This window comes from Cygnus olor, chromosome 1 (assembly GCF_009769625.2).
Source record: "Cygnus olor isolate bCygOlo1 chromosome 1, bCygOlo1.pri.v2, whole genome shotgun sequence".
Classification (NCBI taxonomy): domain Eukaryota; kingdom Metazoa; phylum Chordata; class Aves; order Anseriformes; family Anatidae; genus Cygnus; species Cygnus olor.
This window is the reverse complement of record NC_049169.1, coordinates 36,471,145-36,490,221: the sequence shown is the minus strand read 5'-3', so window position 1 is coordinate 36,490,221 and position 19,077 is coordinate 36,471,145. Positions and strand designations below refer to the sequence as shown.

General features: G+C 40.5%; 1 protein-coding gene across 4 annotated transcripts in view; it reads right to left on the bottom strand.

Annotated features, from left to right (window-relative positions):
- Positions 1 to 4,167: 4,167 nt before the first annotated feature.
- TBC1D30 (TBC1 domain family member 30) overlaps positions 4,168 to 19,077 on the bottom strand; it is a 51,731-nt gene continuing 36,821 nt past the window's right edge. For 2 of the 4 annotated variants that reach the window (XM_040552482.1, XM_040552496.1), the window contains 6 exons: positions 15,315 to 15,420; positions 10,160 to 10,272; positions 9,848 to 9,987; positions 8,448 to 8,654; positions 8,187 to 8,243; positions 4,168 to 7,038 (listed from right to left, as the gene is read on the bottom strand). In XM_040552482.1, coding sequence (XP_040408416.1) covers positions 6,254 to 7,038; positions 8,187 to 8,243; positions 8,448 to 8,654; positions 9,848 to 9,987; positions 10,160 to 10,272; positions 15,315 to 15,420 — 1,408 coding nt within the window. In that variant the 3' untranslated portion in view covers positions 4,168 to 6,253. The remainder of the gene's footprint in view (positions 7,039 to 8,186; positions 8,244 to 8,447; positions 8,655 to 9,847; positions 9,988 to 10,159; positions 10,273 to 15,314; positions 15,421 to 19,077) is intronic. The other 2 variants (XM_040552489.1, XM_040552506.1) reach the window with 1 other exon arrangement.

Below are 19,077 nucleotides of genomic sequence, written 5' to 3'. Positions count from 1 at the left end.
AGTCCAACAGAGCAGAGAGGCTGCAGTGTGAAAACAAGGGTGGATGACTGGGTAACTGCTTCACACCTGATCGGGGATTAAAAATAAATTGTAAACACTAAGCTACATGTAGTGCCTTCCTCGGAATTGTAGTTTAGCAGCAGGGCAGGCTTCGTATGGAGCAACAGTGGCATCTAGTGACCACAACTAGATTACCGTAAATTTGTATGAACACGGGAAGACATGGCATGTACCAAGGGCAGGGGACAGACACAGCATGGACTTGCTGGTGGTGGTATCTGCAGACCTGACCTAACCTCTGCCAGTTAGAGACGTCGCATCTTCACAGGCAGAAATGTTAGCTTTTTAACAGAAGATGCCATTAAGTTTTGCAAACTGTAATAGTGAAACCCCCCACCAACCAACCCTCTGTCTGCCACACCAACCCCCAGGCTCAGCGGTGGTGTAGGACAGTTTGCCCCTCGCACTGTGGCAGAAGAAGCGGCTCATAGGCGTGAATGGAGCAAAGGCTCTCTGGTGGGGAAGGAAATCGGTGACTCAGAGCTGGCTAGTGGAGATGGAGAACGTGTCAGCCAACACCATGTCTTCTGTCCCTCTGCCAAACAGACAATAGCCTGTCTGTTCCCTCGGGAGAAGGGCCTCTTCTCTTGGAGTGCTGGGGGCCAGACAGCAGGCAGTGTTGTCACAACTGGGTGAAAAGTTTACTAGTGCAGGGGAAACTGTAAAAAAAAATATATATATATATGTATTTACAGTAATCTGGAGTTCAGAAGGGCATGATGTCTAATATGACTGACGGGTAGTGCGAGAACGACCAGAAGGTGATCAGCTATACACCTGTATTTTGATGCAGATAAAATAGAGCAATGAATTCAGGGGAAAAAACAAAACAAACAAAAAAAAACTTTTATGTAAAAATGTCATTAGAAGGGTAAGGAAAACTGCAATTATAAATCCCTGTCATGAAACAATTAAACAGTTAAAAGATTTCTAGCAGCACTTTTGGTGTCTGGAGCTCCAAGTTAGCTCTTCATGCAGCTCTCCTCTTATAGAACAAGTGTGGCTGGTTGCAGGCATGCTATGAATCAATGGTCTTTGAAAGTTTTAATATTGCACTTCTATACCAGTGCTGAATGGCTGCTAGAGACCTCTTCTACTTTTCTACGAATAAGCCGGCTTGTTGCTGACCAAAGTTCTTCGTTTCTATGGTGTATCTGCTCTCACTGTCTCCTGCCTTTAACTCTTGACCTGTGCTCACACCTGTGTGTCACTTGGAAATGTCACTGGACCCATTAGGAAGAGAAAGCAACGTGCACACGTGCAGCAGAGAAACCACTACTGACAGAGAGCAGCAGCATGGAAACACCCATTGGGTGCATCCTAATAGGACTGAAATATGGGTTTGCAAACAGCGCCTGCTTTGCCTTCATCACTGCACAGGCCATCGGATGTGCCACCCTCAGTTTTCAGCCCTGTCTGACTCTCTGGTTTCTGTGGGACAAAAGTATTGATTCAAAATCCAGAAAGAGTGGAGAGATGGGTAGACACATACAGATGCACCACCTCGCTAACACAGCGCCTGTGGCTCCCCTCCAGACACCATCACACGTGGATGACGCAGTCTCCTGGTCTGCAATGTCTGACCAAACCAGAGGCCCTTCCAGCCAGAGGTCTGCATGTTCAGTGGCACTGGAAGCACCACAAAGGTTCGTCATCTCCTCTACAAATAATTCAGAGCTTTATACCCTATGAATTGCACTTACCTTTCAGTTGCAAACAGGAAAGAGATGGGGGTGTATCGGTAGCCTTTCTCAGGAACATTATTTGAATCTCACGTGAGTAGTTTTCACAAGACAGATAAATAACTCTAGTTCAGGGAGCATGTACATCTTAGAGCTTACACGGGAGTATATTGCAGCAAAAAGATTATTTAAAAGGTGGTGGTAAAACAAACAAACAGAAAGCCTAATTAAGTTCATAGTGACAGTAACTGGCACCGTGTAGTGCCAGAATCAGATGGCTGGAGGCTGAGAAGCTGCCCCAGGGGAAGGCTGCCTCTGGATGCACCCTGGAAGCAACTGCTGGGCTATAACGTGGGTGGACACCACCATGGGATCAGCTCCTCACTGACCTCAGGCAAGACAGCGACAACTCTGAACACATGAAGCAGGGAGCAGCACATAGCTGATCGGATCCTTTGATTTGTTGCTTATAAACAACCCCAAAAGAAGCACAGGCATGGAGCTTGCTTTCCCTCAAGCCTTCTTACACCTTTTTATGCTCTCATTCCCGTCCGCATGCATTGCCTCCCACGCCACTGCCACCACCGCCTGTCCTCCCTGCTTATTTGTGGTGAGCCCATGTGGTTTGATACAGTTTTATCAGAGGAAGACTTGGAAACATTTGTGGTTCTTGTTAAATGTGTGGTAACTGCTGCACGCTGGTTTTAGGATTAAGCACAGCAGAAACTGCATTTTGCAGGCTGAGGTGTCTGGGCCAGCCCCTTGTCTAGCCCAAAATGATCTCACACTGCCAACAGGGGCGGCATTCAACTCAGCACCCTAAATCTTAAGCATCTTACGTTGGTCAAAAATAATTGAACCCCTCATCAGAACCAAGCATACAGACTTTCATGCTGTAGCTTTCCTTTTCCACGTTTAAAATCACTCAAATTCCAGCCTGTGCAATCCACTGAGGCTTGGGTCTTCAGTGGGGAAAGGTGTGCAGCAGAGACCCTTTACCCGTGTACTTTCCTGCCGGCTGGATCTGCCCTTCCCACAGTCCACCCCCCCAAAGAAGCACACCTTCCTAAGGGGGCCTGTCACCAAGGCGGCCCACACGAGTCTCAGAGCAGTTTCTGGGTGTTCAAGAAACCTGCCACCCCACCGGCCCCTTACGGCTGACAACCCCCAGGCTAAGGATGCTCAGCTGGGATGAGTCTGCACACCTCAGATCACTCACGGGGCCGTGACAACTCCCTGCTTTGATTTTCTGCCAAAGTGTGCAAAAGTGGAACAAACAAAGCAACAACGAAGACACTGAGGATGAATTTTTGTCTCTTCATGCACCAGTGTAGCTGATGTCAGGTGATGATTTTGGCTCTGCAGGTGTGCCTGCTTGGCGGATGGCACCAAGTAACACATTGCAAGGAGGTCAAGGAAACTACAAAGTGGTGATACCACCCGCCTTCTTTCTGTACAATTTTACAAGGCTTAAAATACAGGACAAAAACATTACAAGATTCTCTTAAAATTTGGAACTTGAATTTCAACCTGAATTGGAAATAGCAGGGTAAAGAGACGCATTTTATTTTTAAAGTAATTTTCTGTTACCTTTCTAGCAACGTAATATATTGAAGGAATTCTAGTAGGATTTTTGTTAAGTATACAAAACTAAATTTTCTCTAGCTGCACTTGCGGATGAAATCAACTGTTTTCTGCCTGCAATTCTGAAAAACCGATTTCTACTATCTACCATTTCTACCCCAAAAGCACAGGCAATTTTGAATAACCTCAGAATAGCTTCAGACCTGTTTCCATTTGCACAACTCTAAGTACTATCAAAACCAAATCAAATGCCCATCCATTCAGACCTTCCATTTAATGATGCAGAAGAGGGTTCTTGGAAATAAAAGTCAATCTGACCTTAATAGAATAGTTTCTCATAAAAAGACTCAGAAAGGTGTTTCAGTTGCATGGAAAAAAACAAGGCTGCACTGAGGCAACCTCAAGGAAAACAAAACACAGGTTTATGTGGTAGAGACTCCCATTTCCGTGTTCCCAATGTCCTTGATGCTGCAAAGCCACCCTTACATCTGCATCCACAGACCCCACTTGATGAAGGGAATCTTTAGAGAAAAATAATTGGAAGCTTCTCTGAAGGCTGCTGGCTCTCTGGACCTCTCCTTCACGTTTCTCCTACAGTACCGAGTGACTAAATTGATTTTGCTGTGTGTTCAGCAGACGGATTTCAGGCAGATCAAACATCCTTTGGGGTATCAAACAACTCAGTAGTGCTAGTTATGGGAAACAAGAAAATTGAAAGCCATTTTAGAGAAAATTTCCTGCTGCAAACAGCACCAAACTAATGCACAGAGTTGCTGTGATTCCTTCGCCTCAATCCTAACAGTCCAAGTACAGTACAGCTCCCTCAAAGCACACTCATCAATTATTGATTAGATCTGAATCAATATTTTATTGGCATTTCTTTCCCCCGATCATTATCTGTGCGAAGCTTGCTAATTTTCCATTACCTTAATCACATCTTAATGTGCTGAAAATCCATGCATGTACTTGTGACATTTTAGCAGTTTTTTCTGCATGACAATCCTTTTATTTTTACTAGTTCCACATACAGCTGCATGATATGCTAAAGCTAGGTAAAAATCGGGAAAATGATTCACAGTAAAATTTTGAAAAGAAGTGCATGTCTTTTAAATCAAGGCAGAAACAATTCTCATACAGTCCACGGTCAGTGACTAAATCCTACATTATTTTAGATTTACTTAGTGCTACAAATGATCATTAGCAACAATACTACTTAACCTGAAAATAAGGCAGGGGCAAAATCTGATCTACAACTGTTTTAAATTTATAGTGTTCATACTTGTGTATTACTTTATATGCATACACCTGTATAAAATACAACAGTGAAATAAAATCATCCGCACAACAATAAACAGGGGTATATTGTACAGCTAAAACTGATATCACATCCTAGAGATCATGGGATACATTAATAAATAGACAATGATATATTACTTTGCAAATTTAACAAATAATTTTAACTGAGGAAGATATTACATACAATGGGATCGATTCATCATTACTGCCTTTACACCAGTTTGAAGTCAGGGCAGTTTCAAGTCATGAGGAACTTGGAAGTAAAAACGTCATGAATCACAGTTAATGCACACAGTATGGCAGAGCTGTAGTATTTTAAGAGCGACCTGATTTTTTTTTTGAAGTCAGAATACTTGATTTTGCATCCCTGAAGCTGAATTATCCACATTTAGGTTCTCTGCCTGCCTGATATATATATATCTGTCATTTGTCTCGCAGTATTCACCAGCTTTAAAAGACTTTAGTGGGGGACATATCAAAAATCTAAGCTTCTGAGAAAACGTTGTAAGAAACTGGCAAAAGGGACTGACTTGGAAGTAAACACTCAGCTTATATTTTAGCCAGTTTTGTTTCACAACAAACCAGAACCATGCCAAGGAACCCCATGACAGCCTGTGTCCAGTCCACTAACATCATGGCTGATATGCTGGGTTTTAATGACAAGTGGCACCCTAAGTATCTAATCGCTCTATTTATAGAATTTAAACTCCTAAACTACTTTGGAACATTCATATATTTTACCCACTGCTAAGCAGGCAAATACATTTTAATTACAAAACTGGTTGCAAACTAGATCGTATTTTTTTTACATCCATTAAAGCCAAGGTGTGTCATAATATTCAACACAACTGTATGTATAGTTAGTTGTTCCTCATGCCTAATTTCGCAGTGCTGCAATGCCCCAGCAGTTATATGTAATAGAAAAGGAGCAAACCAGTGTTGTAGATGGGCTCATGCCCGTTATTCTCGCACTCACTGATTACATTTATATTAAAACCACTATCAGCAGAGGACTGCCATGGGAAGAGAAGCGTGACATGCTGTTGGAGGATGCCTGAAGCCAGATGGCCCAGTATAAATAAGTGGCAATGCTTAACACTGAAAGTGATACTGTAGATTGCTAGGGCTGCTTGTGCTTTTGTTAGTTGTGGCTTCTCCAGCTACTCACGGAGCATAATAATGAGGTCTAACAGGGAGGCTGCGTAACAGTCATAAAAACTGCTTTATGGTTTTGCTGCACCAGACAGACAATTTGTCCTTACAGCCTTGAAAGAGACGGGAGGCAGCCACAGGGGCCTATGGGGTCAAAGGCAGCTGGTGATTTCATGCCTGGATTAGATTTAAAGAAATAGTATGCTTCACACTGCAAATCAACGTTTATTTTACCACAGAACCATCAGAATCGACAATAGGGTGCCAAAGTGCATCTTTACTAATCTATCCCATGGCAACACGGGAGCACAATTTTCAAAGACACATATTTATACATCCGGTAACCACTTTTGTCCTCATTACTTAATTAAAGATCAGAAACTCTTTGGGACTCACATATACACAAACATAATAAAATAAAATAATAAAAAAACAATACATTTTTTCCCTGTCAGAAATGGAAAGTGCCATGTGGTACGTCATCGTTTCTTGGTCCCACTGTTGCCACTGGCTGACTTACTGAAACTTCTACTCATCTGTGGGAAGTGTACAGTTGGTGTTCTTTCGGTGGGGCCATACAGCCCTAAATTCCTGGCTGTAGCTGACTTTCGAAGAGGCTTGACACTGGGGAAAGGATTGAAGACTTGTGGCTTTGGGATCCCAGGCTGGGGAGATTTCGCCGGGTGTCCACTGTCACTAGACAAACTGCTCGACTCAGATAAACGTGGCTGGCAGGACTGACCGGGTGTTGACTCAGCATCAGTTTTGTTATCTGAGACGAGTTCCAGTGCTTCCAGTTTTAGCTGAACCACTGACACGTCTGTAGTGCTGCTGTCTGTAGAGACGGGGTCAGCAGACTGCTGTTGGTCAGCTTTTCGCGTAGTCCTGTCATCCAAACCACCTCCTTCTTCTCCAAAATCAGAACATTTGGAAGTCTCCTCCTTTGCACCAGGACTATTTGTTTTGCAGCTCTCGCTCTGCTCATCTATTAGTCCTACGGTATCCCCATGCCCCAGCTGGTCTTTAGCTCTAGCAATATTCTTTCGATGAACTCGTATGTGAGTGCGCCACGGAGAGTTCAGTTTTGATTTAAGATCTTCTTGGGGAATGGGAGACATCTTCCCTGGAGCATGGCTTGGGATGTGAATAACAGCATTCTTGAGAGACCTGTTATTTGATTTCATCTTCTTTCCTAAGAGGAGGTGGTTTATCACCGGGGAATGGTTTACCTGAGAAGGGAGGAGGCTGGTAACTGGCCCTTTGTCTGAAAGAAAGAGTTTAAAAGAAACACAATATTGTTAACATCAAAACAAATTAATATTCAAAGGATCCACCAGCAAAGAATTTGAAGCCTTTCTTGAGGTATAGCAAAGATTTGTAGGACTGACTTCTAGTAAAATCACTGAATTCCTCTTACATCTTGGAGTTGAACACAAAGCTAAAAGTGCTGTGATGAAGATTTCCCATCTTCCCTCCCTGCTTCTAAACTATGGCTAGGTCCTGAGCCAGAAAAATAAATAAATAAACCGTAACAAATACAGCTCCTCCATTTTTGGAATTGCACTGTAACTGAAAGTTTAACATTAATATTGGCTTCTGATGTCTGTCCCCCTCCTTCATTTCTCTTCCAGCTGTAAGAGGCAATTCAGTCCCTGTACAAAGTCAGTCACACAAACCCCTCCTTGTGTGTGAGGCTTGTGTGACTGGAAAATGAAACAGTATATTTTTAATAGATAAAACCACACCCACTTATTTCTATTAGGTTCTCTAATTAAACCACTGCAGTAAATCCAGGATTAGGTAATTAGGTGACAGTTTGATTAAACCACAAAACCAGCCCTGAATCATGATTAGTAAAATTAGAATGGTTTTTGAATTATTATTTTTTTTGGCAGTCCTTGGGAATCAACATCTTACTGTTTGCACTGTTTCTGCACGGCTGCTGCCTTTGTTCAAAGCAAATACCTTGCCACTATTAGAAAGAAAAAAAACTTCTTACGAACAACTGCACACCCATTAAAAGCCTTCAGCTGCTCTGTTCAGGCTAACCTCCACGTCCTTGAGTACCAACTGGGGAAGCAGACTCAGAACACAGATGGCTACGTAACAAACTCATGTCTGGTCCAATTTTCAGAGCAGCATCATTAGGGCTAGATAAACTGCCAGCCACAATGGAACATTTGGGCCAGTTCCCCAGCTGCGCAACCTGCCATGCCCTGATGAACTCGGGGGAGGTAGGAGGATATGTATCAGTTAGGAATCTACCTGCCCCTTGATCTGAAGCGTACTCATTTCCTCATTTCACTTTTTTCAGTGCATCAGTATGTCAACTCCAAGAATGCCAAAGATTTAAACTTGTGAAGCAGAGAGATCAAGTCAAGGCAGCCAGATAGCAAAGACACTATTAAATACCATTGCTCAGCTGGTCCCTGGGACCTAAAAATATCCCAGGGTCGTCATCTTCAGATCCTGACAAGAGAAAAAACAACATCACCATTTCATTTACAATTCGTGTCCATGAAGTTGTACCCACCCTACTACTAAGGTGTTACACATTGCATCAACCTCTCGTCTTCTCTATTTGGTTTAAAGTAAAATAAGCTTATTTGCCTTGTCTCCTGATGAGGTTAGCTTGCGATAAATCAGTAAACGAAACACGCCTTGATATATTACCTGCTCTAATATACACATGGTGAGCCTGCTGTTGCTGTTTCTTCTTTATCCTGGAATATTGTTTTTTTAGTGCATTAATATCAGTGGTCATACGCTCCATCATCATGCTGTTAAAAGCAGCATGATACTCGCTTCGGCAAGAGTCTATTGCTCCTGGACTGAGCTCTGCGATGTTGCTGGAGCCCAGGCTTTGTTCTTCATTCTGGTCTGCACAGAGTGGGAATAAAGGGAAGATGAGGAGTTAGTTGGCATACTGAAGAATACTGCAGATTACTGGCAAGGCAAGCCAATGTCTGGTTCCTATTGTCTTATTTAACTGTAGTCTTTAATTAAAGCTAAGATAATATATGTATTTAACAAAGCTGCAGTATTTATAAGAATTACATTTCCAGAACTGCTGCTTAAGAATAGAAAGTATGTGGTGGGGGTGTGCACATTTCAAGAGTACATCAATTAACATAGCAATGGAAAGTTATCATCACAGTTTTTTAATTACCCTAAAGTACACCAAACCATCACTAAAGTAATTCAAAAAATGATTATTAAAACACTCAGTTGATCAAAGATGAGGCTAACAATGCAAGTTATAAAACACATTACAGGCAAGAAGGCAGGAGGTTAATCAACCGTCCTAAGGGATATGAGCAAGAGGCATCAAGAAACAGTTACGGCACCACAGGGAATAAGCTGCCAGTAGCAAAAGAAGGGATAGATACCGAGCAGCTGAGCAGTCAGGCAACTTCAGAGCCTTTCTGATAAACAGCCACAGAGCAACAGAAGCAGTGCAATTTATTTTCACAGCTGTTTCTGATGCATCACCAAACTGGCACTCCAGGGTCAAGGGGATAATTCTTTTCCAAGGGATGTTTGTCTTGGGCTTAGTTTGCAATAGAAGTTTGATGTTCTGACTAAGTGCTAGCTTGAAGCAGCAGGTAGACTTACAGTCCCTCAGGAAGGAAAAAACAAAAATCAAGAAGAAGATTCCAGCATAAAGGTCTCAACAAAACCAAGCCACAAGAACGATGATGTGTAATCAGCTAACAGTGACTGCTACATCAGTCTGCTTCCCCCTCTACTCATCCACTTTTAAAAAACGAAAAAAATAAAAATAAAACAACTATAGCCTCTCCCAGGGCATCATAAAATCACCACTGATCATCATTTCATAAAGGCCACTGCGAGATGGTCTGCTCTTCTCACATGCATCAGAATTTTTTCCTCCTTTGAGCGTTCGCACAGTTGAACATGTAATTCTGTCAAAAGTTTCATTATTGAAATATACAGCTATATTCAATATTCAATATTGAAACATAGCAGCTTTCATAGTTGAACATACAAATGATTTCTCAAGGTCACGCAGATTTAAATACATTTTTCAAAATTAACTGAAATACTTTTACCTTTCATCTGTTTCTGGTACTTTTGGAGCTCTGGTGCCAAAAATCCACTTAATGGTCCAAGACAGCCAATTGCATTGACAATTGAATCTTCATCATCTAGGTCATTCTCCTCGTCGCTGTCTCTGGTTCTGCCTAGCCTTCTGTCAAATGAGAACATAAGGGAAAAAGGAAAGAGGCATTCTTACACATGAAACATCTTTATGAAACATCTTTATCTTCTTTAGGTGCACGTAAGGGAAGACGCTACCTGTCATTTCACTATCTTTTAGGGTAAACAATGATCCTATGCAGTAAGAAGCATTTCAAACTCACCCTGAAAGTGAAGTTGACTTTACTGCTGCAGGGAAAGGAGTAATGTTGTACGTGTATTTCTCCCTTAATTCTGCCAGTTGTGGAAAGGGAAACTGAGCCATGGTATAAACAGTCTAGGGAGAAAAAAAAAAAAGCAGGTTTTAAAATTGCCCCTCTAACCAACAATCCCACGAAAGATTTCTCCCTGAACAGACTTTCGGTCTTGCTGTAAGAAAATGTAAACAGCCTAGTTCTATGATTCAGTCAATGCTTCCTATAAGAAAAATAAAGACTGACTCAATAGAAAAATACAGGGTTCATAGTTTTAAAAGCATGTAAGATAATACGAGACGTAGCATCCTTTTCAGCTACTGTACCTATTTAATAATCATTACCAGTCCTCCCCTTGCCAGCACATCTGCATCACTGAGGCTTTAGGCATCTTCCAGAAGACCTATATTTCTCTTAAGTATTCAACAAGGTATTGACACTGTCATAAGACAGGGAGGAGTTTGCTGGGAATTGTTAACCCTCACTTGCTGGGAATCGTTAACAGATCCCTTACATCACCTGAGTCGCAGTCAAACAGGAAGGATCCAACATTTTCCAGTTAATGGACATTTTTTAATTGTGAGAGAAGAGACTTGTCCTATCATGGACCATAAAATGTCCTCAACTCTCTGAATGCATCATTGCGATGTTAGAACTTAAAATAAGAAACCATAGTACGATTTTATTTCAATACCCAGAGTTAAAGAAGATAAATAGTAGCAAAGGTACTTGCTTTCCATATTAGATTTGCTTTAATTCATTCTGTAATAAAAGGATGCGTGTCACCAGCCAACCTGGCATAAAAATACATAATATTCATTGCAGTATCATTACTGATTTGATCCTACTTATTTTAGTAGCCCTTTTTCCCCCTACTTTTGCATTGAAAAAAAAATCTGAAACATCATTACTCAGAGTGTCTTTGAAAAATCAAGCTTTTTGAAAATTAAATGTCTTCTGAAAGGCAGCAACGTAAAAAAAAAAATATATCTCATTAGCTATGAAAGGACATCGCTTCTTCTTCTGTCCTATTAAGTCAGTGACATTTTCATGTGAAGGCAAATAGCTTCAATTAAGATGAAAGGAAATTTTGAACAATTTCTATTTAATTCATTCATGAACAGTGGTTTGTTCTAAATACAGTGAGATTCAGAGCTGGACCTTTCCTGATAGGAAAAAAAAATACATATATACGTTTCTCCAGTGGCAATGATGTAAGCAATTAGGAGCAGGAAGGGTATTCCTGGCTTGATTAGGCACAGGGCAATAGTGCAGCTCAACAGGCTTCTGCATGAAAAGAATTTTCTCGTTTGAGCTCTGCAAAAAGGAAGGCAAGGAGAGCACCTTCAGAAACCCCGAGCATGAACTGAGAGGCTTTGCCACTCCACAAAACTGCACTGCTACTGTGAAAGATAAATATCCTCTAGGGCCTGAACAGTGATACGCCGGCAGTCTACCAGACGAAGGAATTTTATGATCTGGAGAAAGACCTACCTCCGGCCCAACGTGCCTGTCTGTTTGTTTGATCTCCATCATGCTTTCCTGTGTTTTTCCCCATATGTCTCCACTCTCTCCCTTCACGGAGAAGGAGGCGCGTCTGGAATTTATTTCTAGTTTTTATGTCAACAGCCTTTTCAGGTAACTTTTTCCATATGCTGGTTACCCTTTATGTGAAACAGTCAGCTTGAGCCCTCCATTTACTCCTCGCACCTACTGTTTTAGATTATGCTTTCAGCTTTAGCATGTCTCTAATCTGCATCTTTTCTAGATCCTGTGCAATCTCTTTCATTTGTCCACATTTTTAACTTAATTACTTGTTATCAGATTATAACTAGGAGCCTCACTTGCTATCTAAGAGATTCACAAACAGATTTTATGCTGGTGCAAATTCCCCTGGACATTCAAAAATTATTCTCAGTCAGCACCTGTGAGCTCACAGCAATGCTTCAGAGGCAAAGAATCTTGCTCCTAGTTTGCACACAGCTCTGGATGCTTTTTGATTGATTCTGGTGAAACTGTGCCAGTGGGAAACAACCTACCAATAAAAAACATGATGCAGCCAAACTCACTATCTTAGTTATGGCCATGAGGGACAGATTCTGGGAACACTAAAAGAGACTAGAAAAATACCCTCCCTTCTCACCTCAAATCAGTAGGACTTTTCAGTCCCATGACTCTCTCTAAAAATGCAAAGCCATCTACACCCTCAGCAGAAAGCCATACAAAAGGCGATAGACTGTGACTTCCAAAAGAGAGCAAGTGGTTTTGCTTTTGCAGATACCTCACAAATGCTTCACTCGAGCTGTCCCACAACGGTTTAAGGCTTTTCTCTCTTTTCATTAGGAAGACAAAGCAAAAAGCCAAAGCAAAAACGACCCCAAAAGTAAACAGACTAAGTGCTACTCCAGCAGAAAGAGAATACCATCACAGCCAGGTAACTGTCTACAGCAGTTAGTCTGAAACTGGGATAACAGAGAGGGATTAACCCCTATTTCCCTCCAACACAGTAAACACACAGGGATGCCTCTCCTTTTTCCTGTTTTCTTCTCATCTCCTCTACACTGGAATGTTTCTAAGCCTACAAACTGAATTAATTTAGCTGCTTGTAAAAACGCTCACTTTCTGAGAAGGGATCAAAGCGTCTACTCAAACTAGCCAGCACACACTGTTTAGAGAACTTGCAGACACCTGGCAAAAAGCCTTCTGTCTCCATGCGAGAACTGAAGTTAATTAATAGGCCAATAAAATGACATTACTGAATACCCTATTTGTTTAGCTTCTAGTCCTAAAATACATATGCAGTCTAGCATCTGAAGCGTGCAGCACTTACCCTTTATTTACCTGAACTGCTCACGATGAAAAAGGAGGAGGCTGTAGGCTTGCCTGCTCCGCCAATCCCTCCAAGCTCTCCTCAGCATAACATGAGAAGAACTCTTACTATTTAAGGGCCAAATCCACAAAAGCTGCAAGTCTTCACTCCTAAGTATATTATTTACTGTCTGCACGGGAGGAAGAGAGGGGTTTTTAAATGATATACTTGCACCGACTATACATGCTGGTGGACAGAATAAGGACAGGAGTCCTCTGATATAATTTAGGTATCTGCCCTGTCAACACTTGCCCCTGAAGCATCAGCCAAACCTCCCTCCTCCAGTTCCTAAAGGCAATGGGCCTTTGTTTCCCAGTGGCCTAGAAGTGCCAGTTACTCTGCACTGGCTTAAGCGAGCCTGGGCAGGTAGTTCAGATACAAATGGAAGCGTCACGCAAGCTTAAGAAAAAGTGAGATGATCATCAGCAACAACCTTTACTGAAATGTACCGAAAAGGCAGAGTAGGATATTAATCCTTTCCCATTGTAGGATATTAATCCTTGAGTCACCTTGAAAAAGTATCAGATGCAAGTAAAATCATTGCTCTGATTACAGAAAAAAACATTTTGAAAACAAAGCAGTCTAAACACTCATATCTGGCTAACTCCTCTGGAAGAAGTTAAAGCAACTTATAAAAATAATGTCTTCAAGCAGACTGGATCCTTTCTTTAACACACTGGTTCACATTTCTCTATTTTCTTCCCCAAAACGGAGAAAAAAAAAAAAAAAACGTTCAAATGAAGCGGCCAGGCACATGGTGGGATTCATATCCCCTAACAGCAAACACTTCGGGTGCCTATTTTTCTCCACGTAGGGTAAAGAGAGTCTGGAGTGAACATCTCAGATGGAGATGGCTACACTGCCATTTCTTGCTAAAGCACAAAATGACTGCCAAATTAATATATTCATAATAATTACAGCAGTGAAAAGAAATATCCTTCCAACCCTCCAGAAATCTACCTATGCCTTATCTTCATTGCACACAACAGCAAAGAAAGAAATCCAACAGAGTCACTGAAGCACCCTTCAGCTTTCCCAACATCACTGTTTGTGGCAAATGCTACATCTTGATTTTGTGCTAACCCTTGAGACCAGGAACTGAAACATACTGAATATGAAAAGGCATCAGCTTGTGCCGCTCCCCTCACGTCTCCTCATTACCTGGACTATCCCATTAGGAACCTTAACAACTATTTAAAAAGCACGTGAGTACCTCTGACCAGCTATACTTGTATTTCTGAAGCAAAACAAAGCCGTAGTAGTTACCCTTCCCATTCCCAGAGCTCCTTAATCAGACGAAACAACACCAACCACCACCAAAAAAATCTGAAAGCGATCCTTTACTTCAGGACAGTACTTTACCAGGCTATGGAATCCCAGTCAACAAATTTGGCTTCCAATAACGGGTAAAAAAGTCACCTGTAAACTACATTAATAAATCTATCCAACTTCATGTACTTCATACTTTTTTTTCCCCACTTAGTAAAAATTTTCAGGTGAATTATGTGCTCTGTATTTGCACCTATTTAATCACCATTTTCTGACTCATCGAAAGTTGACTTGAGAACTGCAGCATGAAACCTTTATAAAACACCTAAAAAGGAAAAACCTCATGGATATTAGCAAAAAAAAAATGCAAGTGCAAATCAATGAAATTTTATCTGCAATACTCAAGGCCCTTTCCTTTTCCAGAACAACACAGATCTTTGTTCTTACACAATGATTGTAAGCTTAAGAATTCAATGAGCACAGTTACCTAAAAATGTCTTTGTTTATAGTTCACTCACACCGTTCATGGCACTGTCATTTATTTTTTAAATCATTTTTTAATCATGAAGGATTTTTCTTCCTTCTTACTTGATAAATTCTTAACTCCTACTGTGTCTACAGAATGAAAAGGACACAGTGTAATAAATAACTGGCCAAAACAAAAACAAATAGAAAAGAAAACCCTAAAAATTATGACTACAAAGAGATTGTACATCTCGCTTGCATAAAATCAGTTGGGCACTGTATCACTCCAAACTTTCAGCTGTCAACATATACACAATCTTTATCAAATGGAGCCTACTGGTTTTCTATTTTTAATGTATAAGATTTTAGCTTTAACTGCAAGCCATCTGCATTTATCTTAAGCTTTTATTCCTGGGAGAGTTTACGTTTCTGCAGCATCTGAATAAAAGCATAATTCTTCAGAAATCAGCACCAGAAGGATGCACAGAAAACACAAACAATAATTATATCACAATTACTCACCTGCATGAGTTCATTGCTGTCAATCAGACTGTCTTCCAGCATCTCCTGGGTCAGCTTGCCCATGGTACTGTAAAACTCATCTGCTGTTTCACAACACTCTATTTGCCTACATCAAAACAAATGTTGTTGTTTCTTATTTTACTTTTACACATGATCATATGCCTCCAAACCAAAACTGATCTTTCTGTTACCATAAAATATGCACTTCCATTAGTCACCATAATTCGTATGTTATCGCAATCCCCCCTAGACTGCCAAATAATAAGACGGTGCACGTCACATTATCGTGACTACCTAAGATAAAGGATTCATCCATATACAGACAGGTTATTCGCTCTGCTCCTTTCACTTCTACAACACAGGGATCAATAAACCCTGTCCCCCTACTAACACAAGGGAACTTACCCCTCATCTCAAAAATGGAGCGTCTCTTGCTAAATTCATCTTGTAACATTCTGCATGCTTGCATAAAAAAACAAGACTGGGATGTTCTCTCTTACATACACACCTATGAGTTGGTCAGTTTAGCTGAACATATTATAAAGCCACTGTATAATAGCTTGATTAAGGATTACACTGGCTTGATTCAATCAGAAAAGCTTCCAGACTTTCAAGGCCCTTCTTCAGACCTCCAAGAATAAAAATTAACCTTGTTCCCACCATTTTTTTTTTCTAAGAACCTTTGTCTGACCTCCAAACAGCAAACCCATTTAAAGACAGACACAGGGATGCAAAGCAGCATAATGAACCACCGATTAGATAGCTGAACACAATCACATTTCTTGACACTTGCAACAACTTCCATTCAAAATACCAATACGTTTTGCAAAGGTTAGTTTAACTTCACATCCCCTTCAAGGGGCAAATAAATATTATCTTCACCCCATGAATGAGAAGTTTATAGATTAGAAAGACTTGTGTGAAATTCTGCAATAAACCTGAAAGAAAACAGAAGTAATCCACATTCTCAAGGTTGTTTGTCTGAGATATATACACAAGTCAATTTTTCCTTCCTAAAAATACCCTGAAGGGAAAGAAACTCTGTCAGTAAATCTAGCTGTAATAGTTCTAGAAATAGAATGGATCTTTGATCCATCCAGGATGGATATTTCGTTGGAAAAAATCATAGTTCTAAAATCACTTTGGCTGAAATCATTATTCTGAGAAAATATACTGAATGGCCTATTATTCATCCAAGCTTACACCAAGAATTTGAAAAGAGATTTAAAGAAGGCTAGAAAAGTAAATTGTGTTTCTTCTCGGGACTTCACCAGAACACAGGCACAATATATCATCAACTTTGTCAAAAAGGAGCTCTAAAATTGTTCTTTGTTGATTAAAAGACCTGTGATTCTTTCCATGGAGCTGTGATGCAGAAAAACAAATTCAGAACAACAAATCAAAAAATGGGTAAAGGTAGACATAGATTTGCACAAACACACGCACATCTGGACTTCTGCACATTGCATCTTACAGTTCTGGATTTCAAGAGTCCAAGCCATCAATTTCGTCCTGCTTAAGTGGAAGTGTCTGCAAACACTGCTGAAAAAAAATCAGGTACAAACAGGAACGCATCCAGCACACAGACCTACTTCTAGCCATCTATATGTTCCACTACTGACATTTTTCCTGTTGCTTTTAACAGACTGGGAGAAGTAGGAGACAGCATCATGAGACCACCTAGCTACAGAAAGATGGTCATAATTTTCTGTTGAATCACTGCTTGGGGCAGAACAGTATTTCTCTGTTATGGCTAGCCCCCGAATGGGCAAACTAGAGGAAATCCCCACCTGGGTAATATGACCATTGAACGTTTGCCAATTCCCCTCCCATTCCAGGTCTGTCTCCTGAATCAGTCTCTGCAACAGTCGAGTCTCCTCAGCATACCTTCTGCTTTAAAGGCATCCCTTTGATCTTTCAGAACAGTAAAGCTCTCTTCCTACTACTCCCTCAACAAGCAGTTAGCTCCAGGTTGCTTATTTGTTCACACAATCATTGTACAACTACCTGCTTTTAATTACAAGAATCTTTACTGTTTTCACCCTCACTATTTTTACTTCATATGTTAATGCACACATTAATTATGGCAGTGTTCTAAAACCACAACAGACTTTTTTTTTGAAACAAATCATATGTGTTGCCTATATTTGACTTGGAAAGCTCAAAGAAACGAGCATACTGTAGCTTCCTCTGTACAGTGGCCACTATCTGCTGGGATAGTCCCCCCTCCAAAAAAAAAAAAAAGAGTAGTCTTTTTTCTTAAGGATTAGAAGAGGAAGCTTCTCTTGATCTACCTTAGGGGTCTATGTTAGGGAATAACCATTGAACTACTGAGCTGTTATCAAAATCTTGACTGACTTTAGCTAAAATATTGAAAAAGGAAATAATAGGTATGTGGCCAATTACCACAAGCTTACTGCCTGTCTTCCCTAATAATTTCAGTCTCTCACAAAAATCCACATCTTCTCTACTGCCACTATTTTTAAACTGCTCATTCTTTAAGTCTCTTTCCATCAAAACCGAAGCATGACAAACTCCAGCATTTTAAGAGAAGCACTTCTCACCCCATTTTTATGTCTAGAAAAATAGTCATGAAAAGCATGAAGACTTTGATACTATCATTGTCTCCGGTCCCACTTCTTTCAATTCCCCATTTTACTTTTAGCAGAGAAGAGGAAAAAAATCAGTCATCTCGCATCAAGAACATAGTGCCCCTGCTTTACTTCCTTACCTTGTTTGGGTAGTAAATAATCACAAACTTACCGAATTTCCGTGCTTGTTCAGTTTTTGTGACCCACCATATTCTGCATCTCTGGTTATCACACCACTGGCCCTTTTCTGTTAAGTGCCACAAAATGTATGCAGAGGCCACGCTCCCTCCCATTCCCCACAAGCAATGGTTTTAAGGTGTGAAACATGAATAGCTTATTCTGTTGGCAATATTCTTATAGGCGATTTCTTCATTCCCTTCCTTTCAATTTTTATAAAATGTGTTTCATTTCTGCTTTGATTAGATTTTTATAGTAAAAATCTTCAAAGCAATGACTTCCTTTTTTTTTTAAATCATGTTATGAATTGGAACATTTATAGTTACAGCTCATAAGAGCACAGAGACCCACCCCCATAGGACCTTTATCTACAGGAATAGGACAAAGTAATAAAGCACAATAGGACTACATACAGCTTAATCCTAATGCAAATGATTTGTGAATGTTTCATTCATGAACCTAAAACAAATGTCTTATGTAATTGAACTGAAGTGCTAATTCAGTCAGAAAGGAAAAAGAAAGAATAAAAATCAAACATCCAAGGACAGAACTGAATGTAAATCAGCTGGTCCAGCCTGAGGGGGAAAAAATGAAAGTATGGATAGCCATCACAAGAAAAACTGACGCAGCTGTTGAAAAAAAGCTTCCAGCTGAACGAATATCTGCTTGTCCTGTAAGAGTTCACGCCTCCCGCTGGAGTTGGTAACAAAACCTTTATTTCTCCAGGAGGACTGTACACTCTCTGGGACGCGAGTATTTGCCATGACAACAAAGGCAGTTTAGAAGAACTAACCTTCTCCTGTGTTTTGCCCTATGTGGTGGGTTAATAATAACCTAAATTAATAGAAATTAATAGTCTAATAATAATTGAAATAGAAATTATTAATAGTGGTATTTTTGCTAGAACGTGTTTAAAAGCAGAGAATTTCAAGAAAATGTGTTTGCAGGCTTTAACAGAAAAGAACCATGTAGCACTAAATCATTCTTTTAGTAAT